Source organism: Panicum hallii, chromosome 2, assembly GCF_002211085.1.
Source record: "Panicum hallii strain FIL2 chromosome 2, PHallii_v3.1, whole genome shotgun sequence".
NCBI classification, from domain to species: Eukaryota; Viridiplantae; Streptophyta; class Magnoliopsida; order Poales; family Poaceae; genus Panicum; species Panicum hallii.
In genome coordinates this window covers 56428778-56448852 of record NC_038043.1, presented here as the reverse complement: position 1 = coordinate 56448852, position 20075 = coordinate 56428778, and the positions used below count along the sequence as shown (strand labels likewise).

Genomic DNA, 20075 nt, shown 5'->3' with positions numbered 1-20075 from the left:
ATCGACGAACCGGTCCAGTATTCGAATCTTGTTAGACTTCTTGTAGTGGAAAAGCAGATCCAATCAAGCTCAATATTGTCTCAATAATACTACCTGCTAGCTAGCTTTGTGTGAGAGAGAAAAAACATTTGGAAAGCTAGGTCGTCTGGTCCTGATCAGCATTGCAAGTACAGATTCTGATCGAACGTTTGAGCAAATGGTTGGCCTGTGGAGAAGTAAAGCTCATGTTCGTTTGGAGAAGAGGAAGGGAAGAAAGAACTCTTGTTCAGTTGTTCTGCACTGGCTGAGCATCACCATTTAAGTACAGTTCGAGCTAACTGCAACTCGAGATTAAGTTGCAGCCACTTATGGCATCATCATAGACAGAACTGTGCATGTTTCTGCCAGATGGAAATGAGCAGCAATAATGGCTGCTAATCTTACAATATGGCCCTCAACTCTCAGACGTTAGATGATACTGCATGATGCCTCATCTGGAACTTCCAATTGGAAATGGAACTTGGGTAATCTTTTAGCTAGATTTTCGTGTTCTCCAACAAATTGACTCTCTAGCGGCCAGCTTATTACTCTGCTTCCGTTTGGTTAACTACTACTAGTCCATCTAACTGAATGGCATTGACAAATAGGCCAGGGTCGGAGGTACATGCATGACACTAGTGCATTAAGCTCTTCGTGTCGTTATCTGCTGGACTTTTGATGGTGTAAAAGCAAGGATCCAATGAACCTAAGGACTGCCCTCAATGCTGTATGTAGCTTTCTCAAAGAAAATGGCGAAAAGCTAGGTCACTCGCCACTAGCATTCCAATGTCTCCCCTGCTCAGCTTCTGCAACTACCAAAAAGACCACCAACACAGCACAGAAGAACTGCCTGTCCTGCTCCCGCAGCAGCAGCAGCTGCAGGAGTGCCAACCATTCCAGGACGGGCAGGAACACAAGTAGATTCAGAGGCTCAAGGTGCCGGACTAGCGCCCCGTGTGTGTCACGAGCCTTTGTACGTGCAGAGATGCCCAAATACAGCAGTACAAACGTCTCGCCTTCCGAATCCTACCCCATGACCATGAGGCCATGAGCGAGTGATCTGTGCAGTGCTCTATCGGGTCTTTGACGGCCACGTGAAGGGAGTCCTGTCCTGACTCGATCCACGATGGCATGTTCTGACAAAGCTCCGCAAGGTTAGATGGACCTGTGAGTAATTTTCTATAGTACTCGGGCATGTCGTATCTACGACCAGCAGAATTGTTCACCGCAGTGACTGAATCCGCTGCAAGTCCGGCGCACACAGGACGACAGCAGGATCTAGGCCATGCATTATGCATCATCGTCCAGAAGATGAAACAAACAAGACGAGCATGCATGTTTGTATACAGCAACGAAAGATTCTCTCCTGCCCCCATTTTCCCTTCCCTTTGGGTCCAGTCGATGGGCTCTCATGCATGTTTCCAGATCGAGCGAGGCTATAGCATTACTCATTGCAAAAACCACGCGGAAACGTGTTGAGCTCTCCACGTCGGTGCCCACAGGGCTAAGATCAGACAGCGGCCGGGCTGTCTGAATATGTACTGGCATGCACCCGGCCTGCTGCATTTTCCTCCAAGATCGTCATTGATTTGCCGTTGGACACTGAGAAATACACCAACCGCAGACACAATGCAAGTGGCTCCAGCAACACAAGCACCGGCGGGCGACCAGCGCTCACATGCAAATGTATCTGCAGCCGCGCCCGCAGTGCTGCAGGTGAGCTGCGTCGCCTGTCCATACTTGAAGCACAAAGGACCTGCAGCTTTTCTCGACGCTGCTGAGCCCATCGCTCGGCTACTGTCTGTCTAGCTGATGGCAGATTCGTTTCGGGCATGCTAACCTCGTCGTCCGGTGCCGGTCACAAGAAAATAAATGCGACGGGGAGCTCGTAGGCACGCGGCTGCACGGAAAGCGACGGCACTTGGGTTGCCACACTACTTGAAGTGCTCCGCGCATCGGTGGATGCGACGACGGGCAGTGGTGGCGCGCCGTCGTCGCTGCGATGAGTAGCGTGCGACTGCGAGCATGTGCCGGCCCATGTTGCGAGTTGGCAGTCGATCACGCTCACACCCCGGCGTCGCGGTGCGGTGGGTCATGGGTGTAGGGGTTCCGCGCACCAGGGAAAGCGGAGGGGATGCATGGCAGGCGGCGGTGCAGAGGAGAGGTGCGCGAGAGAAGGCGCAGGGAGAGGGGGCGTAGGGAGAGGGGCGTCGGGTGAGGAGCGTCGAGGAGACTGGTTGGCGAGGGCAGGCGAGGAAAACGCCTCCGCTTACCTGGTACGCGGGCTGCAGAAGGCATTCGAGAGAATCGGGCTTCAAGTTGTATGCTACGCGGCTTCCCAAATAAGCGAAAATTAACCGAGGTGTTTGGGTGGGATTCTTGATTATTTTTGTCTGAGAATTGGCAAACAGGACCACAGTAGCCTTGTTCAATTGTGGTGGCCGCCAGCGTCACCGGGCCGTTCTGTGCTGGTCTCTAGTATACACCACGCGCGTGGTTGGAAGTAACCACGGGCACGTTCGAAGAAGCTAAAGTCGGATGCTAAATTTTTGCACATATTAGCACTTATACACGTGCTAAATTTTTTTCTAAAATTTAGACCACCTCATTAACACTTCCGTAATGTTAAAGTTTAGCACTTTTGACCTACGTCACGTGACGTCAATCTTCTCCGTCTTTTGTTGCCAACTTGCCATGGTTAAGGATTTGATGGCTGCTGAGGTTACAAGGACAGCGAGCGGTTTGCAGCGAATGTCCAAACACACAAGCTCCCGACAACTACCGCAGCTTAAATGATAGTGCAGTGCTCCTGCAAAGACTGCCGCAGCTGTGCGCCTGCCTGTCCATACTCCATCCTCCACTAGTTAGGGCCGTCGTACTACACCTGCACAAAACCTTCAAACGGGCTCAATTTGAGGCAAGTTCAACAGGCCTAAATTTGCACCTAAGAGGCGTATTTGGAAAAGGCTTTGGGTGGTGCCGTAGTCGTTCCGTTGGGCCGTATTTAAAAAAGTCTTTGGTGTTGATGGGCCGCGAAAAGGGTGCGTTGGCTGTGTTTTTCTTTTGAAGTTGAACAATGTTTTCTCTGTCTTGTTTTCTGTAATCATCATTTTCAAGTTAGCAGCTGGTCATACCGAAGGCCATAATAGCACATGATTATTTTGAAACCATCAGGTAGGATTAAAGCGTGAAAATTTTCTGAGCGAAATGCGGTCAATTGGATATGTGTTTTTTGTAAGTGTATGTAAACAGAAGCAGAGGTGCTTTAAAAAAAGAGGTAAAATAAATGGATTGGGTAACTGCGTACGAAAAGACAAGCAATAAGCAACAGCTGGAACATAGTACCTCTGGAAGAAAGGAAGCAGCAGTCTTGAAGTTTTGGCTGCAGTGATACATCAAATTAACTAAGAAATTCATTATGGTAGGAAACTGAAGATAAGAAACCAGCAGTCTTGAAGTTTTTAGCTGCAGTGATACATCAAATTAGCTAAGAAGTTCATTATGGTAGGAAACCGAACATAGACCCAGGCAGCATTAGGCCTGTAGGTGAAGACGCAGTAGCACAGTATTCTAATAAAATATTTCATTCTGTCAGATTGGGCTGGAATTCTGACGATTGGCTTCAACATGCTCATTTCGTCTTCAGGGAAGTGCAGCAATTCTACAGCTGTAGGTTATGCAAAGGTTAGTTAGGTTTGAAGCACTTTATTGAGGCGCTGAAAATGATTCAAAAAAAATCTAGAGAGGTTACCTAATAGCAAGAGGTGGTATAAGATCTTTAAGCGATCAACTGTGCCACTAATTCTGCTGACCGAAGTAGTTGGAGAGTTTCTGCGCAAATGCAATCAAACGAGGCTCGAATTTGAGCCATGTGCTTTCCATGGCATTGGCACAGTTTATCATAAAAGAGATGACCACTTGAAGGAGGAGAGATGTGGCAATCTTGAACTGCATGGTACTCTCTGTACTTGGTAAGCATCTCCAGAAGACTAGTGTCCAAACTAAACTGCCTGATGTGATGGCTGTGCAAATGTTTTCATATAGGAACTGGAGGAAGTATCTCAGGTTGGCCATGTTTGGGTGTAGAGCCTGGTTGATAATGGTAGGGAAAGATGCTATGCAGCTTGGCACTTTCCTAGGCTTCAGTTTGTAGCATCTAATGAGCCACTACAGGACCTTTTTCCAAAATATAGCAATTGTTGAGGCCACAAAGAAGGCAATAGCAAATCTAACGGGTTTTGTAAGGAGGTCCTCTAATGGTAGAGTAATAATGAGGCTTAGAGAGGAACCTAACAACGGCGCTGCTACCTCAACTGAGAAAAGTCTTAATTTAGTACCAGCTACCAGTCCGATAGCAATTTCTCCTGACCATCCCTTGTTTGCTCGATGATACACCTGACCTGTAAGAGCCAAAGAAGAAGTGGCATGTGCCTTTCAATTGGAATGTGGCTTACTATTGTACCTAACTGCTAACCTTATATCAGATTGATTGTAATGTAATGAAGCCATCCGATTACAACAGAGATGGTGGCACATAAATTGGTTTAGCTCTGACCTTTGCATTCGTTGAAGGAAATTTAATATTCTTCCTTTGTTGGCAGTAGCAGATCAAGGATAAGATTCCTTAATAAATTAGCGTCTGATCCTGGATAAATTAACAGATCCAGTTAGTCAGCTAGGTTTTCCAAGGCAGAATGGTTGTAGACAATCCTTGTAGTCCTGAAAAAAAAGAGTACAATTGGAGTCCCTAGAGAGAGGAGAAGCTCGGATTTTATTGCAGAGAGAGGGAAGAAATGTGAACAAAGGTCATAGGTGAAAGGAGGCGGCTTGTAGGAACCTGGAAGGAGGAACAATGTTTTTTCATGTTCATAATGAAGGAGCAGGTGACAGGGTACGGTTGTTAAAGAAATGAGCAGGCGGCGGGTGGAGGTCTGGTGCATTCAGATCCTGTTTACCTGGTTGTAGCTGGTGTTACCGTCGAAGAACAGTGGTAGTAGAATGTAGCTGAAAGTCTTGCTGATGTGCAGGTGATGGAAGGAGATGGATTGGACGGCTTGAACTGACGGGGGTGAGCAGGCTTCAGCAGGTACTTTACCTTTTCCACATCTGTGTTCAAACACTGTTAGGTAATTATGCGCTAGATAAGGTAAAGCTTGGAATCAAATGTGCAGAAGCGTTGGTAGTATCTACTCTAGCAAAATAACATAACCTGGCGAAGTTGACATATCTTACCTTGTCCGCAATTAAAGAATCAAGATTGACGCCTAAATGTCAATTGAGAAAGGAAGCCTTAAAACTGTATGAGTCTGTTCTGTTCCATTATGCAACCATTTCACCATATCTGAAAATGAACATGCAAGCCACAACCTTTAACCTACAAGGGTATTCAGAATTTAAATACTAATGAGAAAAATAAAAATTCATTGCCTCAACCAAATAACTGGCTGACCAAGTGCAAAGAAGTAACTTTCTACTTTTAATTCCAAAAAAAGTCAAGCATAAATCCAATAGTACCATGAATACAGAACCAGAAATCCTCTACAGCCAAAATTTACATCTAACATCCAAGGCATGCTCATTACAATTGCACCAAACTAAGAAAGTGCCAACAATTAAGCAGATTCGATATATTTTTCTAATCAAATAGTAGTCTAAACCAAACCATTACCCAACCATAGGAACGTTTCAGTGCTACAACCTTTCAACTCAGCTGAACCTAGCAGAGGTGTGGGTTCTACAGGCTGCTAAAAGACAACCAATAATAATCAGCACAGCAAAGGCACATGCTAATATTAAGAAAATGTAGTAGTAATTTCGTCATCATAGTTCATACCACTGGTATCCAGTACTTTCTGAAATTAGAGGCCGCATAGTTGTACTTGTTCCTGCAAAGCACATTAAATTCAAATAAAAATCAATACCCTGCACGCCACATATGCGCAAGTCTCTGTGAACAAATTACATATTCAAAGTGGATGCATTAGGCAAAGACATCACCATCTTGCTACCTTGGGCTAGATTTCTATTGCAATACAACTATCTGTATGACATTCAAGGAAGCAAGAAACAAGACAAATAAACATGAGGGACAAATAAATCGAAACCATGAACGCTAAGAAGCACATATATCAATGCACCTCTGCTGAATCATAAACTGAGCAAGGAATCAAGCTACAACCTCGACGTTCTCCTCACACGTCAGGCTGTTACTGCCCCGATTCGGTGTCACAAAGTACAGAATTTAAGTGATGTAGAAAAGCATCTATTCAACTGCTCATTTGCAACAATCTACCATTCTCTCAGATCTTAGGTATGAATATTTACTTTTCTGAGATGACAACAATATTTATTCAGAACATATTGCACAAATACACACACACACACACACACACATCATTCAATCAGAGATTAGCGAATAGGGATTACGGAATGACCGAATGGGATTCACCTCTGACTATCGTCGTACCGCAAAGCCAGTGGCCGCTGCTCTCTGCAGTGCACTTGTGTTGCGCACTTGCGCCACCTCTGGCTCTCGCCCTGAGTGCCTGGTGGCCGTTGCTCTGCTATGAACTTGCACCACCATGGCCGGACACCTCCTGCCTTCCTTAGCTTCAAATGTTGCCATGTCGGCATTAGAGCATTCTGTCCAACATCTTGCAGGCAGCAGTTATGGCGTGGGGAAAACTGCAGGTTGCAACAGAAAACGGATAGTGAGGCGGCGAAGGAAATCAAGGGAGCATGAAGCAGCCTGGCTGGGCACAGTCGCGGCTGCCTGGTGCTCCGTCCATAAGCTTGCCAAAGCCATGGCGGAGGGAAGGAGATGACCGGTCCAACGCGCCATGGGAAGGGAATCCAGCGTAGCACACAGAAGAAGGCAGCAAGGTAGGAAGGGAGGTGGTGGTGATTGCTGGAGAAGAACCGAAAAGGACCAAACAGTAAGAAAGGCTTTACCAGCTTCCTCGGCTTCTCCAATGAGGTATGCCTCGCCGGCGACGTGCAGCGTGCGTGACCCGGCGGGTGAGCGAGATGCCTCGCTGGAGGCGTTCTTGGCTTCCTGCGGCGATCAAATCAACGCATCAGAGATACACGGAAGCAAAGAAACGGCCGTGAGCAGAGAAATCAAGAAGTGCAAGATGCACGGCCGTACCTGCTTGGCCGGCGGCCTCTCGCGTAACCCCAGCGCCGCCGACCTTGGTTCTGGACTTTAGCCCTCATGGCCGCGTGCCACAGCCGCCTGAGCTCGGTGGCGGGGAGCGTCAGCTCCGACATCGATGTCAGCAACCGCGCCAGCCGCCGCACGACATCGAGCGCTCCCACGGGAACCGCGTCCCGAGCGCCCGCTCCTCTTACCCCTCCTCGAACCCGTGAACACTTTGAGGTGCACGCCGTCGTCCGCGCGGAACACGTCCTCGACCGACCCCCGCAGCGGGTGCGACGGTGGGGACGCCATGACCTGCTGGGGTCCCTCCGGGGAGGAGCCCGCGTGCTGGAGGTGGTGGAGGATGAGGGACATGGTGCAGGCGTGCAGCTGCTGGTGCCGACGACATTCGTCATTAGGGTCCCATGACTAAGAGGGCTTCGGGCGAAGGTCGCGCGCGGAGGCGGCCGCGCTGGCCGAGGGCGGGACAAGACGGAGAGGCATGGGTAGGGGGAGGAGGGGGAGGTGGAGGTACAGAGGGGGTGTTAGGAGAGGAGGAGGCGGCGGCGAAGGCGAGGGGACGGGTCCTGCGCCGCCGAGGGGCATCACATAGAGAGGAGGAAAAGGCGTCGAGTGTTGGCGCCGCTCTCGTCGGCAGGCGGAGAAGTTCCGCGCGGCGAGGATGAGCTCGGCGTCTAGCCTGGCGGCGAGAGCGGGGTAGACGGAGACGAGGAGGCCATGGCGGCGCGGCACGCCCGCCGCCGTGTCGGGATGGTTGCGCCACTTAGCTGTGAAGGCGAGGGAGGGCGGCGAGATGATATTTTCCTGGACGCGTAATCGGGGTCACTCTAGAGACTCACGTCAACCAAAAAGCACAACCGTTCACACGCAAGTCTGCACAGTACAACGAGCTATTGGTGAAACTGGACCGTAAAAACTGGATCGAACGGTAGAAATTTTTTTTTCTATCGTGGCCTACCTAGTCTTGCGCCGATCTCCACGCGTTTCATGCTCATTTGATCATTTTGCCTTGAGCAATTAAATTTCAAGCTATATTAGAAATTTTTCAATTGCTCAAATATATATAATTCGATGATATTTTTACTACAGCTCAAACATATAATAGTTAGCCCACTATAAAATTTTCACCATAATTGGACCATAAAAAATATACTTATAAATTAATTACCAAAGAGTATGTACCTAAAAGTACAATAATTTTTTACTAAATTATATCATATAATTTTTTACTTATATGGAGTCCAATAAAATTAAAATTTTCATTTTATAATTTTTTATTTACTATAATTTTTGAAGATTCAACCAAAATAAAAATAAAAGGAAAAGAGCGAAATCACTGAGAGAAACCAGGTAGGGAGGTCATGTGTCCGATATCGCGACTTAGATCATGTGTCCGGTATCGCGAATTTAAGAAATCTAGACGGAGGATAATATTATCTAGGGTGGAAATATGAATTCGTCTTGAAGTTTAGAAAAAAGTTTAGAAAGGTAAAAAGGAATTTTTTTTTTCGTCACGTGAACGGATACCAAAGCAAGACCCGGTAGAAATGCTAGCCCAAGATCACCCTGCATTGCAGGCCCAACCTAGTCATGAAATGCAGCCCGACTTCTCTTCGCCGCCGCCGACCGACCGCCTCGTGTTCTTCCGGCTGGTTCCAGCGAGAGACGATGCGTCTTTCTCCGCAGCGGCAGCGCAGCCGACTCGTGTCTTCCACATCGTTCCCGACCCTCCAGAACCCGCCACGCGTCCACCGCTCTCCCACCTGTCCGCGCACGGCGCACCGCCGATTATATAAGCTCGAGCGCCGTCCTCGCTGCCGCTGGCAAGGGAGTGACACCGATCGAGCTGACGACCAAAGGCGTCAAGCTAACATCCAAAGCAACTATTCTTTTTTTTTTCCTTTTTTTGTGGAAAGAACTATCCAGTACTAGGATGGCAACAGCGCGAGCTCTCCGGCTAGTGGCCTCGAGGCCGTCCGCCACCCACCGCAGCCTCCTGGCCGTGCACCGCCGTCTCCTGTCCGCCTCGACGGAAGCCGGTGGCGCGGGTGACGCCGCCGTGCATTCCGGCGACGCGAGGAGTGAAGACTACACGGAACGTCCCCCGAGGTTCTCCGGCGCCGAGGATGCCACCAAAGGAGGCGGCCACGGCAAGCACGCGCCGACGCCACCGGCGCCCGGCGTCAAGGAGCGCGTCCCGCCGTTCGCGTCCTCGGGGAAGCTGGGGTCCCGTCAGGAGCTCGCTGACCCAGCAGGAGCCTCGTCGTTCACGCAGAAGCGTCGACTGTCCGCCGGCGCGGGGCTGGCGCGCGACTCGCGCGAGGAGGCGACGCCCGGCGGCGAGGAGTCCGCGGCGCGGAAGGTGAGGGAGGAGGACCGGGTGTACTACCGGACGCACAAGCCGTCGCCGCTGGCGGAGGTGGAGTTCGCCGACACGAGGAAGCCCATCACGCGCGCCACGGACGGCGGCGCCGCGGACCGGTACGCGGATGTGCCGGCCCGGGTGGTGGAGGACACGGCGGACGACTCGCTGGCGCGCGCCGAGGCCATGTTCCGGGAGGCCGCGTCGCGCGGGAACCCCGAGTGGCCGCACTCCCGCGCGCTCGCCGAGATGCTGGCCCGGCACGAACAAGCAGGGGACGACGCGGGGAGCAGGGCGGCCTGGGGAAGCTGAGGAGAGACTTGTAGCGTGCACGTCCTACGTAATGTTCCTCCTGTAGTCCTGTACTAGACTAACTAGTACTGTATGAGCCGCTGCCTTGGTTTTGTAGGGTTAGATAGACTTATAAAAACTGCTACTGTTGTTGGGCATCTGGACTCTGTAAATTGAACGCAATAAAGAAGCAGTTTAGCTTTCACAGTGCTGAATGATTGTTGGTCAAGACAGGATTTGGATTGCATTGATTGATCTGTTAAATCTATGTGATTGCATTGATTGATCTGTTAAATCTATATTTATATATTTATACATGTATAAAATAAGATTCTGCCTATCCCCTGGTCTAGCGGTTAGCGGTGAACGGGCCGGCGTCAGTTGTCAGTTTGCAGTCGATTTCCAACACGCCTCTTAGTCTCCGTGGTAGCGACGCAGACTGTTACGCTTACGGAAGTTGATGAACAGTGGTGATGACAATCTTTGGTGAATATGTCTGTGAACTGCTTGGCGCTGGCAGAACGCGGAGCTCGTCAAGGACTACCTTTACATGCACGAAGTGGATATCAAGCTCCATGTGCTTAGTTCTTCGATGATGCACTGGGTTCTTGATCATGTACACGCTCGACACATTGTCACAGTAGGTAACCGTGGCACGCTCGACACGTTGTCACAGTAGGTAATGGTGGCCTTCTCGATGATGCAGTGGAGCTCGCGGAGCAGCTGCCGAAGCCATGAGCATTCTGCCACTGCGTTGGCCACTCCGCAGAACTCCGCTTCGGCGCTTGATCGGGAGACGGTGGTTTGTCTCTTGGTGAGACCAAGGACTCACCGAGGAACACACAGAAGCCTGGACACCCGGCCCAGTCGGCATCGGTGTAGGCGGTGATCGTCGGAGGCCGAGTTCAGTGGTGCCCTTGAATTAGCGCAGAATTCTCTTGAGCAAGGCGCCGTGGGAGTCCCGTGGAGCATGCATATGAAGGCATACTTGTTGCACAGCATAAGCAATATCAGGTCGTGTCAGTGTTAGATATTGGAGTGCGCCGGCCATGCTCCTGTACCAAGTTGCATCCTTCAGCAGCTCGCCTTCACTGTTGGAGAGTTTCGGCTTGACGTCAGCCGGAGTGTTCACTGTCTTGCAGTTGGTCATCCCGGAGCGTTCAAGGACATCTTCAGCATACTTGGATTGTGAGAGGAAGAACCCGGATGTGGTGCGGCGCATGTCGACTCCCAGGAAGTAGCTGACCGGTCCGAGGTCCTTTACAGCAAATGCCGATCGAAGCCGGGCGACGATTTGCCGAAGGAGTGCGCTGGGTGAGGCAGATAGTATCATGTCATCAACGTACAAGAGTAGATACGCCATGGACGTTCCTTGACGTAGCATGAACAGCGAGGTGTCGACGTGGAATTGCACGAAGCCGATGTTGGTGACGTGATTCACAAATCTTGTGAACCAAGCGCGTGGTGCTTGACGGAGGCCGTAGAGAGATTGCGTTAGGAGGCACACGTCGTCGGGTCGTTGTGGATCCTCGAATCCGGTTGGCTGCTGGCAGAAGACGCGTTCTGCATGTCGCCGTGGAGGAACGCGTTGGTGAGCACGGTGCGCTGGCCAGTTCTTGGAGGCGATGAGGGTGAGCATGGTGCGGATCGTAGCCGGCTTGACTACTGGCGAGAACGTCTCGGTGAAGTCGATCCCGGGTCGTTGGTGGAAGCCACGCACGACCCATCGGGCCTTGTAGCGGTCCAATGATCCGTCGGACTTGAGCTTGACGTGGAATATCCACTTGCTAGTGATGACGCGAGCTCCGGGCAGGCATGGCACAAGAGTCCAGGTGTTGTTGGATTGGAGAGCGCTGAACTCTTGTTGCATGGCGTCACACCAGTTTGGGTCCTTCAGCGTGGCATGTACCGACATCGGAACTGGCGCTATCTCAGTTGAGAACGTGTACTTAGGATTGGGCTTGCTGATGCCATCCCTAGCTCGCATGGTCATGTGATGGCGCGTCGGTTCGGAGGGCTTGGAGTTGTCGTGCCGTGGCGCTGCTGAGGATGATGGAGGCGGCGAAGTTGGCGAGGTGGCATTCGTAGCGGGCGCTGGTGCGGTTGGTGCTGGTGGCGCTTGTGCTAGTGGACCCTGGTGTTGTCATTGTTCCCGAGCAGCTAGAAGCCGCAGGATGATCGTGTTGTTGACCGGTGTCGGTTGCGGTGCGCCAGTTTGCTGTTGGCGAGGTGAGTTGCGGAACGGGAAGTGATGCTCATCGAAGATCACGTGGTGTGAGGTGATGACACGCCGTGAAGCGATGTCGTAGCAGCGGTAGCCACGGTGATCGTTTGGGTAGCTGATGAAGACGCACGCCAGCGATCGTAGACTGAATTTGTGTGTAGTTGTCGCCGTGATGTTGGGGCAGCTGAGACACCCGAAGACACGCAGCTGGTCGTAGTTGGGCGGGATGCTGAGAAGAAGCTCGTGAGACGTGGTGATGCCGGTGGTCCGGCAAGGACGCCTATTTAGCAAGTAAGTTGCTGTTTGAAGCGCTTCTGCCCAAAACGTTAGTGGAGCACCGTTGTGGATGAGCATGGTGCGTACACAATCATTTAGCGTGCGTAGAACACGCTCCGCCTTACCATTTTGCTGCGACGTGTTAGGACAAGAGAGCCGTAGAACAACACCACGGTTAGACAGAAAATGATGCAGAGCATAGGTATCATATTCTTTGCCATTGTTTGTTTGAAGAGCTAGAATGGGAAGGCCAAATTGAGTTTGGACATAAGAGAAGAAGCCCCCGATGATTGGAAAAACGTCTGATTTTTGCAGGGAAAGTCCAAACATAGTGTGTATAAGCGTCAAGCAACACAACATAATATTTATATCCTGAATTGCTGTAAACTGGTGACGTCCAAACATCAGAGTGCACTAGTTGAAACGGGAAATAAGAAGGGGTTTCTAATAATTTAAAGGGCTGACGCACATGTTTTCCAAGCTTGCAAGCGTGACAGAGGTGCGGAGCAGATTTATTATATTGAAAGGGAATGGAATCTAAAACCTGTGACAATGCTGGAGAGCCCGAGTGACCCAGCCGTTGGTGCCACAGTTCAACCGACGCTGGTGTTGATGCAGAGAAGGCTTGATGCTGTGGCAGCCGAAGGGGGTAGAGGTCGCACGTGCTCTCACATTGGAGCTTCACCGTTTGTGTTGGTAGATCCTTGATTGAAAAACCGACATGGTCAAACTCGATGGAAATATTGTTATCACGAGTTAGTTGTCGAACAGATATTAGATTCTTAATGAGTGGTGGAGAAACAAGAATGTTACGGAGATGCAAAGGAGATGAAGCTGTAGGAACGAAGGTACTGGATGCATGTGTGACAGGCAGCTTGGCACCGTTTCCAACTGTGATGTAGATCGGAAAGGGAAGGGAGTGGAGAGAGCTTAGGGTACCAGGCGTGAGGACATGTGTGTGGAGGCTCCGGTGTCGAGGTACCACTCGTTGGAGCTTGGTGGAGCAGAGATGTTGACGTCGGCAGTCTGCAGTGCCGTGTAGAGGGCGCTCGGATCCCAGCCGGAGGCGCCGGAGTTTGAAGGCTTGGCGGGCACGGGAAGCTGGGACTGATGTTGGGCCATCAAGGCCTGTTGGGCTTGGAACGGGGGTCGAGGGCCCAGGGGACCAGGGGCGCGGAAAGGCATGGGCCAGGCCTGAACAAGGCCGGTCCATGGATTGTATCCGGCAGCCCAAGGGGAGGGTTGGCCGCGCTGCTGGGAGCCGCTGCCGTCGGGAGTCAGTGTAGAGCCGCCACCGGTGGTGCCCCCGTAGCGGCCGCGCTTCTTGTTCTTGCCCTTGGAGCGCGGGGAGGAGGCATCGGAGGTGGTGGTGGAGCCGCCATGTCCGGCGTAGAGGGCATGGCCGGATTCAACCTTGTTGTCATGGTTCAGCTGGATCTCCTCCAGGAGCAGGTACGATCTCGCGCTCATGAAGGTATGAGGCGGGAATTTGGAGGTGATCACTGGCTTGATGTGGCGGTACTTGGGGTGAAGCCCGCGTAGGCAGTTGAGGACTTGGCTTGGCTCGAACACTTGGTTGATGCTGCGGAATTCAGCTTTAATGTAGACGGCGCGTTGCAGCTCGTTGTCGCGGAACAGACCCTCGATGTCGTTCCAGACGGTGAAGGCCGAGGCACGCGGCTTGTGGATGATGTCGAAGACATTCTTGGTGACAGTGGTGTGGATCCAGTTGACGACGCAGTGGTCGATCATACGCCACTCGGTGTCGCGCTACGCCATTGGCAGTGGAGCGGTGACGTGCGCTTCGAGTCCGAACTTGCCGGGGACGGAGTCGGAACATGGGCGCGGATGTTCACCGTCTGCACCATGGCCGCCGTCGCGGACTGAGCAGCGGGGAAGGAGGCAGAGTTGGAGGAGCCGGAGGAGTTCGACGAGTGTGCCAAAGATGAGGCCATCGAGTCGTCGCAGGGAGCAGAGAGTAGGGGGCGCAGGTGGAGCGGAAGCTTAGGATCTGAGGGTAACTGATACCATGAGAGAGAGGATTTGGATCAACCGTGATTGCATTGATCTATTAAACTCGTATTTATACATGTACAGAGATAAGGTTCTGCCTATCAGAACAGCTAATCCCCTAGTCTAGCGGCGAACGGGCCGGCTGGCCGCAGAGCGTGGGCAAGGCATGAAGCGCGGGCGTCGTGCGTGTGTGGCGAGGTCGTGGCAAGTGTGGCATGCGCCGGGTTTTGTGGTGGCGTCAGTTGATGTTGCAGTGGATTTCCGACAAAGACTCAAGAGCACTCTGCTGAACAGTAGAATTTCAAGTCGATAGGCGCCCAAGAAGTGAAGTGCCATTTAAGAAAGTTGGTCGCTGTTATATGCAACCAATCTGGATATAACTTCTTTATCAACATCAATATGATTCCTTATCGATATCAACATAATAGGCAACCCTACCTGTTCTATTTCAAGAGAATACGTGCTGTACAAACAGTAGTGAGACGAAAACTCCAGACATGACTGGATTATGTATTGATTAGGCGAGTGGTACTGTGTTGTTGCTGTTTTTTTAGAGAAAAAAAGGAATAGTTCCGGCTACCTGCTATATATATATATATGCATGCTAGATGCCTCGTTGGCATGGTGTCACTTGGTATCCACGGGTGTCCGGCAGAGTGGACACGTCGTGTTGACCTGAAGCCACGTCACGATGCACTCCTCGTGGAAGCCGTGTCCGCAACGCGGCAGCAACCGCCCGGCCTCCCGCTCCCTGAACACCAGGCACACCGCGCAGTCCGCCGTCTCCTCACCGGGTGATGACGCCACGTACACAAACACCGGGAGCAGCGACATCGGCACAGTGTGGCGAGGCTGAGGGATTGGCAGCGACGCCGATGGAGCCCGTGGGGAGGATGAGGGGGAGGTTGCCGCTACCTCGGCGATGGTGGCATCTTCGTTGTAGAGGCAGAAGATGCGACTGCTAATGTAGTGCAAGAGGAGGAGGACGCCGATAAGCATCAAGCCCCACGCGACGAGAGCGAGCTTGTATGATCCTGCTGGTGGCGGGCCGTCGACGGCGGGGACCGGGGCAGGAGCAGCATCGATGCCGTCCATGGCTTCCAGCAAGGAACAAGAATAGTCCACAAGAACTCCAAATGATGGAAATATTTCGATAGAGATATGACAATACATGTGTAGAAGATGCGGATTTAAATATAGCATGACTGCCCATGTGTTGCATGTTTTCAGGCAAGTGTGCTCTTATCATTAACACGGCGTGTCCTGATGGGTCTGCGCCCGCCGTTTATATATACATCCTTCACAAGACCTGCAACTATTGCGAACGAGCACTTGACATGTGTCCTAACACATGTCCTGATTGTCCTCAATTGCCGAGCGCCGACTAAGGAAAAATACTGAGGAGGTAGGCAGCTTCCAACGACTGCGACTATACATCCATCGCACACGAGAAATTGCGCCCACATCATCTCAAGAAGTTTGAGCCCAACTCGAAGGATTTTGCCCAGTTCGAGTCTATCCCATCGTCTCCTTCCTTTCCTTGTGCTGCTGCTCATCACCAACGGACATCTCCGCACTTAGGGTTTGGAGCTTCGGGGGATCGGGGTTGTTGCCGGCAATATCCCGGCTATAGAGGGAGGGCCTTTGGGTGGCAGTAAACTGACGGTGGCCACGGGTTGTGAGCTGGACGGTAAGGCAGCGGGATGCCGCTGGTCGTGGGTTGCGGAGGAGAATTAGTTGGTGGTTGAAGAGGCGGAGGGTGTGACGATGAGATCTTCAACAAAGTCGGATTAGAATGAGGACGATGTCCGGTGGTGGCTAATTGGGCAGCAGGAGCCGCCAGAGATGGTGGAGGAAGATGGCATGGGGAGCGCGGAATGAGGAGGAGCGGTGGGTGGCGGCAACGGATCCGGCAGCTTCAACTATTGGAGACAAAAGACACCTCCCCATGGGCCGCCCTACTCTCCTTCAAGCGTCATCGGGTGGCCCAATCAGATATATAACCGCATCCGCGTCCAACATGCTTTCCTATAGGCTTCAATGCCACAGGATGGGCAGAATTGTAGCTCAGCTAGCACCGAAACAAGCCCAACTCACCCTTGGCAATTGGAAAAAAAATTCTATGCGGCGGTGCCGCAAACCGCTCCTGTGCGACACCGCCTCCGATTGCTGCCGCGTGGACCTGTATTCTCATCTAACGGACGGAGAAACTAATCTTCCGATTTCCCGGCTCCGGCTCGCACGGCATCGGCTTGCATCAGGATTTCCGGCCACAGCTCCTCAGCCTCGTACGCCTCCTCATAAGCTCGGCTGGAAACCGAAATCAGACTCGCCTTCGGTCCTGCACGCACCTCTTACCGGACTCTTCGCCATTTTACACCGCTGCCAGGTTAGGCCTCCCCACCTTCACCCCAGCCCCAAGTGTGTTCCCTGCCATCATGTGTACCTGATTTAGCCGTTGCTGCCGTGAAATAGTTTCAGCTTTCCATCAGCTCTGCAGTGGCTTGTTCTCAGACCCGTAAGTGTTCGATGAAATGCCAAGTAAGAGAAACATTAGTATGACGCGGTATTTAGTTCAATAAATTGGATCATCATTTTTGCACAAATTGATGTGTAAATTTTTTATGTTCTCTGTGACTTTAACGAGTTGATGGTGCTTGCAGCTTCAATATATAGAAACTCTCAGGAGGAATTGCTTAGATGATGGACCTCGGAGCGTTGATTTCAAGTCCTGCTGTGAGTCTGATGTGAGGATGGAGCAAGATGTGTTGATTAAAAGTCCTTGTGTGAGTCTTGTCTAGCTGAAGTAGCAAGCTGTGGCCGTAGAAGCATTGTTTTTTTTGGTTCGGATCAGATTTGATTCGTGTGTTCCTGAGACAACAAGCAAGAAACAAATATATTGCTTCCTCTGCGCTTCCTGAAAGTGAAGTGAATGTAGATAGGTTTTGGCCGCATATATAAGAAGCGAACTAGCAGAGATCTGTGTGAAAACTCATGGAGAGCATGTACATTTGGATACTGCAACAGAAATAAATATTGAGTTTTGAAATCAATTATCCTGGTTGTTCTAGTTTGCAAGATTGTTGTGATCTGTAATACATGTCAGACTTATTGTGGTCAGCAAGATTATTGTGGACTGAAACAACTCAACTTATTGAACTAATAATAAATAGCATTAGCTGATACAGAATCAGCAGCCCCAATCTGTCATCTTACAATGAAAATGGTTGCATCATATTACAAATAACCAAAATAGCAACTATCAAATATTTTCATTATTTGGCACACTATCAAAATGTAATTTCCTAACAGCTGACGCAGCATCTTGATCAACTCCAAGTAGAAGACTTGCGTATCCTCCTTTTACAGCAGAAGCATCAATTCCTGAAGAACTCACATACATATTAAAGTCTGGCATTGTGACATTAGTATAACCGCCCTGGAATGATGGAATTACCACAGCTGAAGGATGGCCACACATATAAGTGGCTTCATAAATGTTTTCATTTGTGCCATTTTCATGTTCTCCTGTAACCAGCAATACAAGTTAAAACAGCCAATGAATTGAATAAAGCACTACATATTGGGAAAACTGCTATAATTGGTAGAATCATTACCTTTGTTGTTGCTACTTTTCTTTTTCTTCCCTTTTCTCTTTTCAAGTGATATGGTAGACCGTTTATTCTTTGGACCTTTCACCACACGGGACACTCTAAACGATATTTTACCTGCTAATGTATTTGTAGAACAGTCCGGCAAAACTGGAGGAACCTTATTGTTTTTTTCTTACACCTTGCTTATAGAATTATCTGCTTCCAAGTCCAACCTATCTATGGCTTTCTCCAAATAATCAAGAAGCTCTTTTGACAGCGAACACTTCAATGCAACAAATGTTGCTTTTCGTGAGATACGTGCAGCTTGAGTTGTCAAATTTTTCTTCTTTGTTCCTTGGCTCTCAACAAAAAATTCTCGTTTTGCATATTTTGTCCATCTATTAAGTATATATTGTGATGGCAAAATAAAAATATCTTTTATGTTGAGGAGGGCGTGCTTGCATAATATACCTGAAATATATGGAAGCCGTTATGCATCAATTTTGATTATCAAAATAAATTAAAATTCAAAATTAGTATACACACCTACGGATTCATACTTTCTGCAAGAACATTTGATGGTCATATCTGCAGTGTTGAATACAACTGTTGCTCCATGAGAAGATTGCATATGTATGACCATGTATGTGAAAACTGACCCCTCTGTTTGCAACAATTGCCCGGTTAATAGAAATTGATCCTTAAATTCTGTCTCAAACTCCAAGAAAATTCTCCTTGTATATGATTCAGCTGCAGTCTTCAACATAGGTAAATTAGGGCTGTAAGTAACTGGAATCTTTTGACGTGAATGAAAATCTGCATTCACCTCATTTTCACGGAGACTAGCAGATACCTTCTCACATTCTACAAGAAGCTCCGAAAGACCGAGTTTCCTACAAAATCTTTTCTTGAAAACATTATTCATTCCTTTACTCCTTTGAGTGGAGGTCATATCAGCTGTAAATGAGTCACGGTAGATAATTGCCCATTTTCTTCTCAAAGCATATAGGTTTGACATCCATTCATTATCCTCAAGATTGTATTCCTACAACCAGTCATGCCACTTCTTATTGAAGTAAAATTCAGATCTATCTTCATACACACAACCCTTAAAAGCAGGTAGAAACTTCTCAGAGTATTTCTGAATTACATGCCCAAGATGTTTAGCTGCATTTAGATAAATATGCCATATACAAAGATGATGACTTGTGTTTGGTAATACATAAGCAATTGCACCTGCCATAGCCGCATCTTGATCTGTGGAAATTGTGCTCGGATGCTTGCAAGATATTGCTTCCAAAAAGGTTTCAAACAGCCATATAAATGATGGAATTGATTCATCAAATATCAATGCAGCTCCAAAAATTATTGTTTGTTTGTGGTGGTGGGTGCGGAGGATTGGAGCAAAAGGCATTTCAAAATTATTAGTTTGAAACATGGTGTCAAATGATACAGCATCACCAAAGCATGCATAATCCATTAGACTGGCCTTCTGCCCAAAAGATATTAGCTATTGAAAGCATCTAGGCCCCTAAATTGTGTTTTGGTAATTAATGACAACTATAAATGGACTAACTGCTTTATTGAGATTTATGAGAGTAGGATTGTCCATAGATGAGTTGTTGAAAAGAAGCAAATAGCGCAATGATCTAAGAAGAGACTCAAAATGGATAGCTCAAGGCAAAGGTATAACATAGGGATTTTGTTTTTGCCGGTTCAAAGAAGAGTAGAGAAGAACTCGACCGGGTTTTTAGGCTAGATAGCCGTTCTATTAAGAGGGCCGATGTTTGTTTGCTCGGAAATTTGCTAAGTGCCTTATGATCGAGTCTTTGCATTGCATACCTTGAGAAACATGGCACATGAGAGAAAAGATGCACACATAACGAGGTTTCCTGCACTTCACGCCTGAACCGGACAGTCCGGTTCGTTAGTCCAGACAGTCCGGCACCCCGGACAGTTCGGTTTCTTACATCGGACAGTCCGGTTTATCTCCAGCTTCTGAGACAGAAAGTTTCATCCAACCGGACTATCCGGTTCTGTATGGCGGACTGTCCGGTTAGGCTGTAACGGCTAGTACTTACCACGCCGTTTTTGCAACAGTTGACCATTGGGGAGCTGGCGGACTGTCCGCCAGTAGCT

At 49.5% G+C, this 20075-nt stretch overlaps 3 protein-coding genes across 13 annotated transcripts; 1 reads left to right on the top strand and 2 right to left on the bottom strand.

The window, feature by feature from the left end:
* Positions 1–3339: 3339 nt before the first annotated feature.
* Positions 3340–8007, bottom strand: LOC112881764. 11 transcript variants are annotated; one of them, XR_003226510.1, is made up of 10 exons: positions 7166–8006; positions 6970–7072; positions 6467–6702; positions 5852–5903; positions 5717–5762; positions 5251–5392; positions 4974–5124; positions 4574–4663; positions 3770–4418; positions 3340–3685 (listed from the first exon to the last, which is right to left on the bottom strand). XR_003226510.1 is itself a non-coding variant. In XM_025946621.1 (10 exons), exons 1-6 carry the CDS (start codon positions 7570–7572, stop codon positions 5283–5285), a joined length of 921 nt encoding a protein of 306 aa, XP_025802406.1. In that variant the 5' UTR covers positions 7573–8007; the 3' UTR covers positions 3340–3685; positions 3770–4418; positions 4574–4663; positions 4974–5137; positions 5251–5282. The 11 variants fall into 11 exon arrangements, 6 of the variants coding, with proteins under 6 accessions (XP_025802406.1, XP_025802405.1, XP_025802402.1 ...); XR_003226509.1 differs by having other exon boundaries at positions 5717–5759; XM_025946621.1 differs by having other exon boundaries at positions 4974–5137; positions 5251–5359; positions 7166–8007.
* Positions 8008–8988: 981 nt separating this feature from the next.
* Positions 8989–10035, top strand: LOC112882730. Its single transcript, XM_025947857.1, has one exon. The coding sequence runs from the start codon at positions 9111–9113 to the stop codon at positions 9849–9851; it is 741 nt and encodes a 246-aa protein (XP_025803642.1). The 5' UTR covers positions 8989–9110; the 3' UTR covers positions 9852–10035.
* Positions 10036–14970: 4935 nt separating this feature from the next.
* On the bottom strand, positions 14971–15438 carry LOC112881353 (RING-H2 finger protein ATL64-like). The gene has a single exon (XM_025946015.1). It carries the CDS (start codon positions 15436–15438, stop codon positions 14971–14973), a length of 468 nt encoding a protein of 155 aa, XP_025801800.1.
* Between the last annotated feature and the right edge of the window lie 4637 nt (positions 15439–20075).

Excerpts from the sequence above, each read along its gene's own strand:
- LOC112882730 (XM_025947857.1), top strand. The coding sequence starts at position 9,111 with ATGGCAACAGCGCGAGCTCTCCGGCTAGTGGCCTCGAGGCCGTCCGCC.
- LOC112881764 (XM_025946621.1), bottom strand. The coding sequence starts at position 7,572 with ATGACGAATGTCGTCGGCACCAGCAGCTGCACGCCTGCACCATGTCCC. Across the intron at positions 6,703-6,969 it reads TGGAGAAGCCGAGGAAGCTG|TTTTCCCCACGCCATAACTG; the intron begins GTAAAGCCTTTC and ends TGCAACCTGCAG. Across the intron at positions 5,763-5,851 it reads GAAAGTACTGGATACCAGTG|CAGCCTGTAGAACCCACACC; the intron begins GTATGAACTATG and ends GTTGTCTTTTAG.
- LOC112881353 (XM_025946015.1), bottom strand. The coding sequence starts at position 15,438 with ATGGACGGCATCGATGCTGCTCCTGCCCCGGTCCCCGCCGTCGACGGC.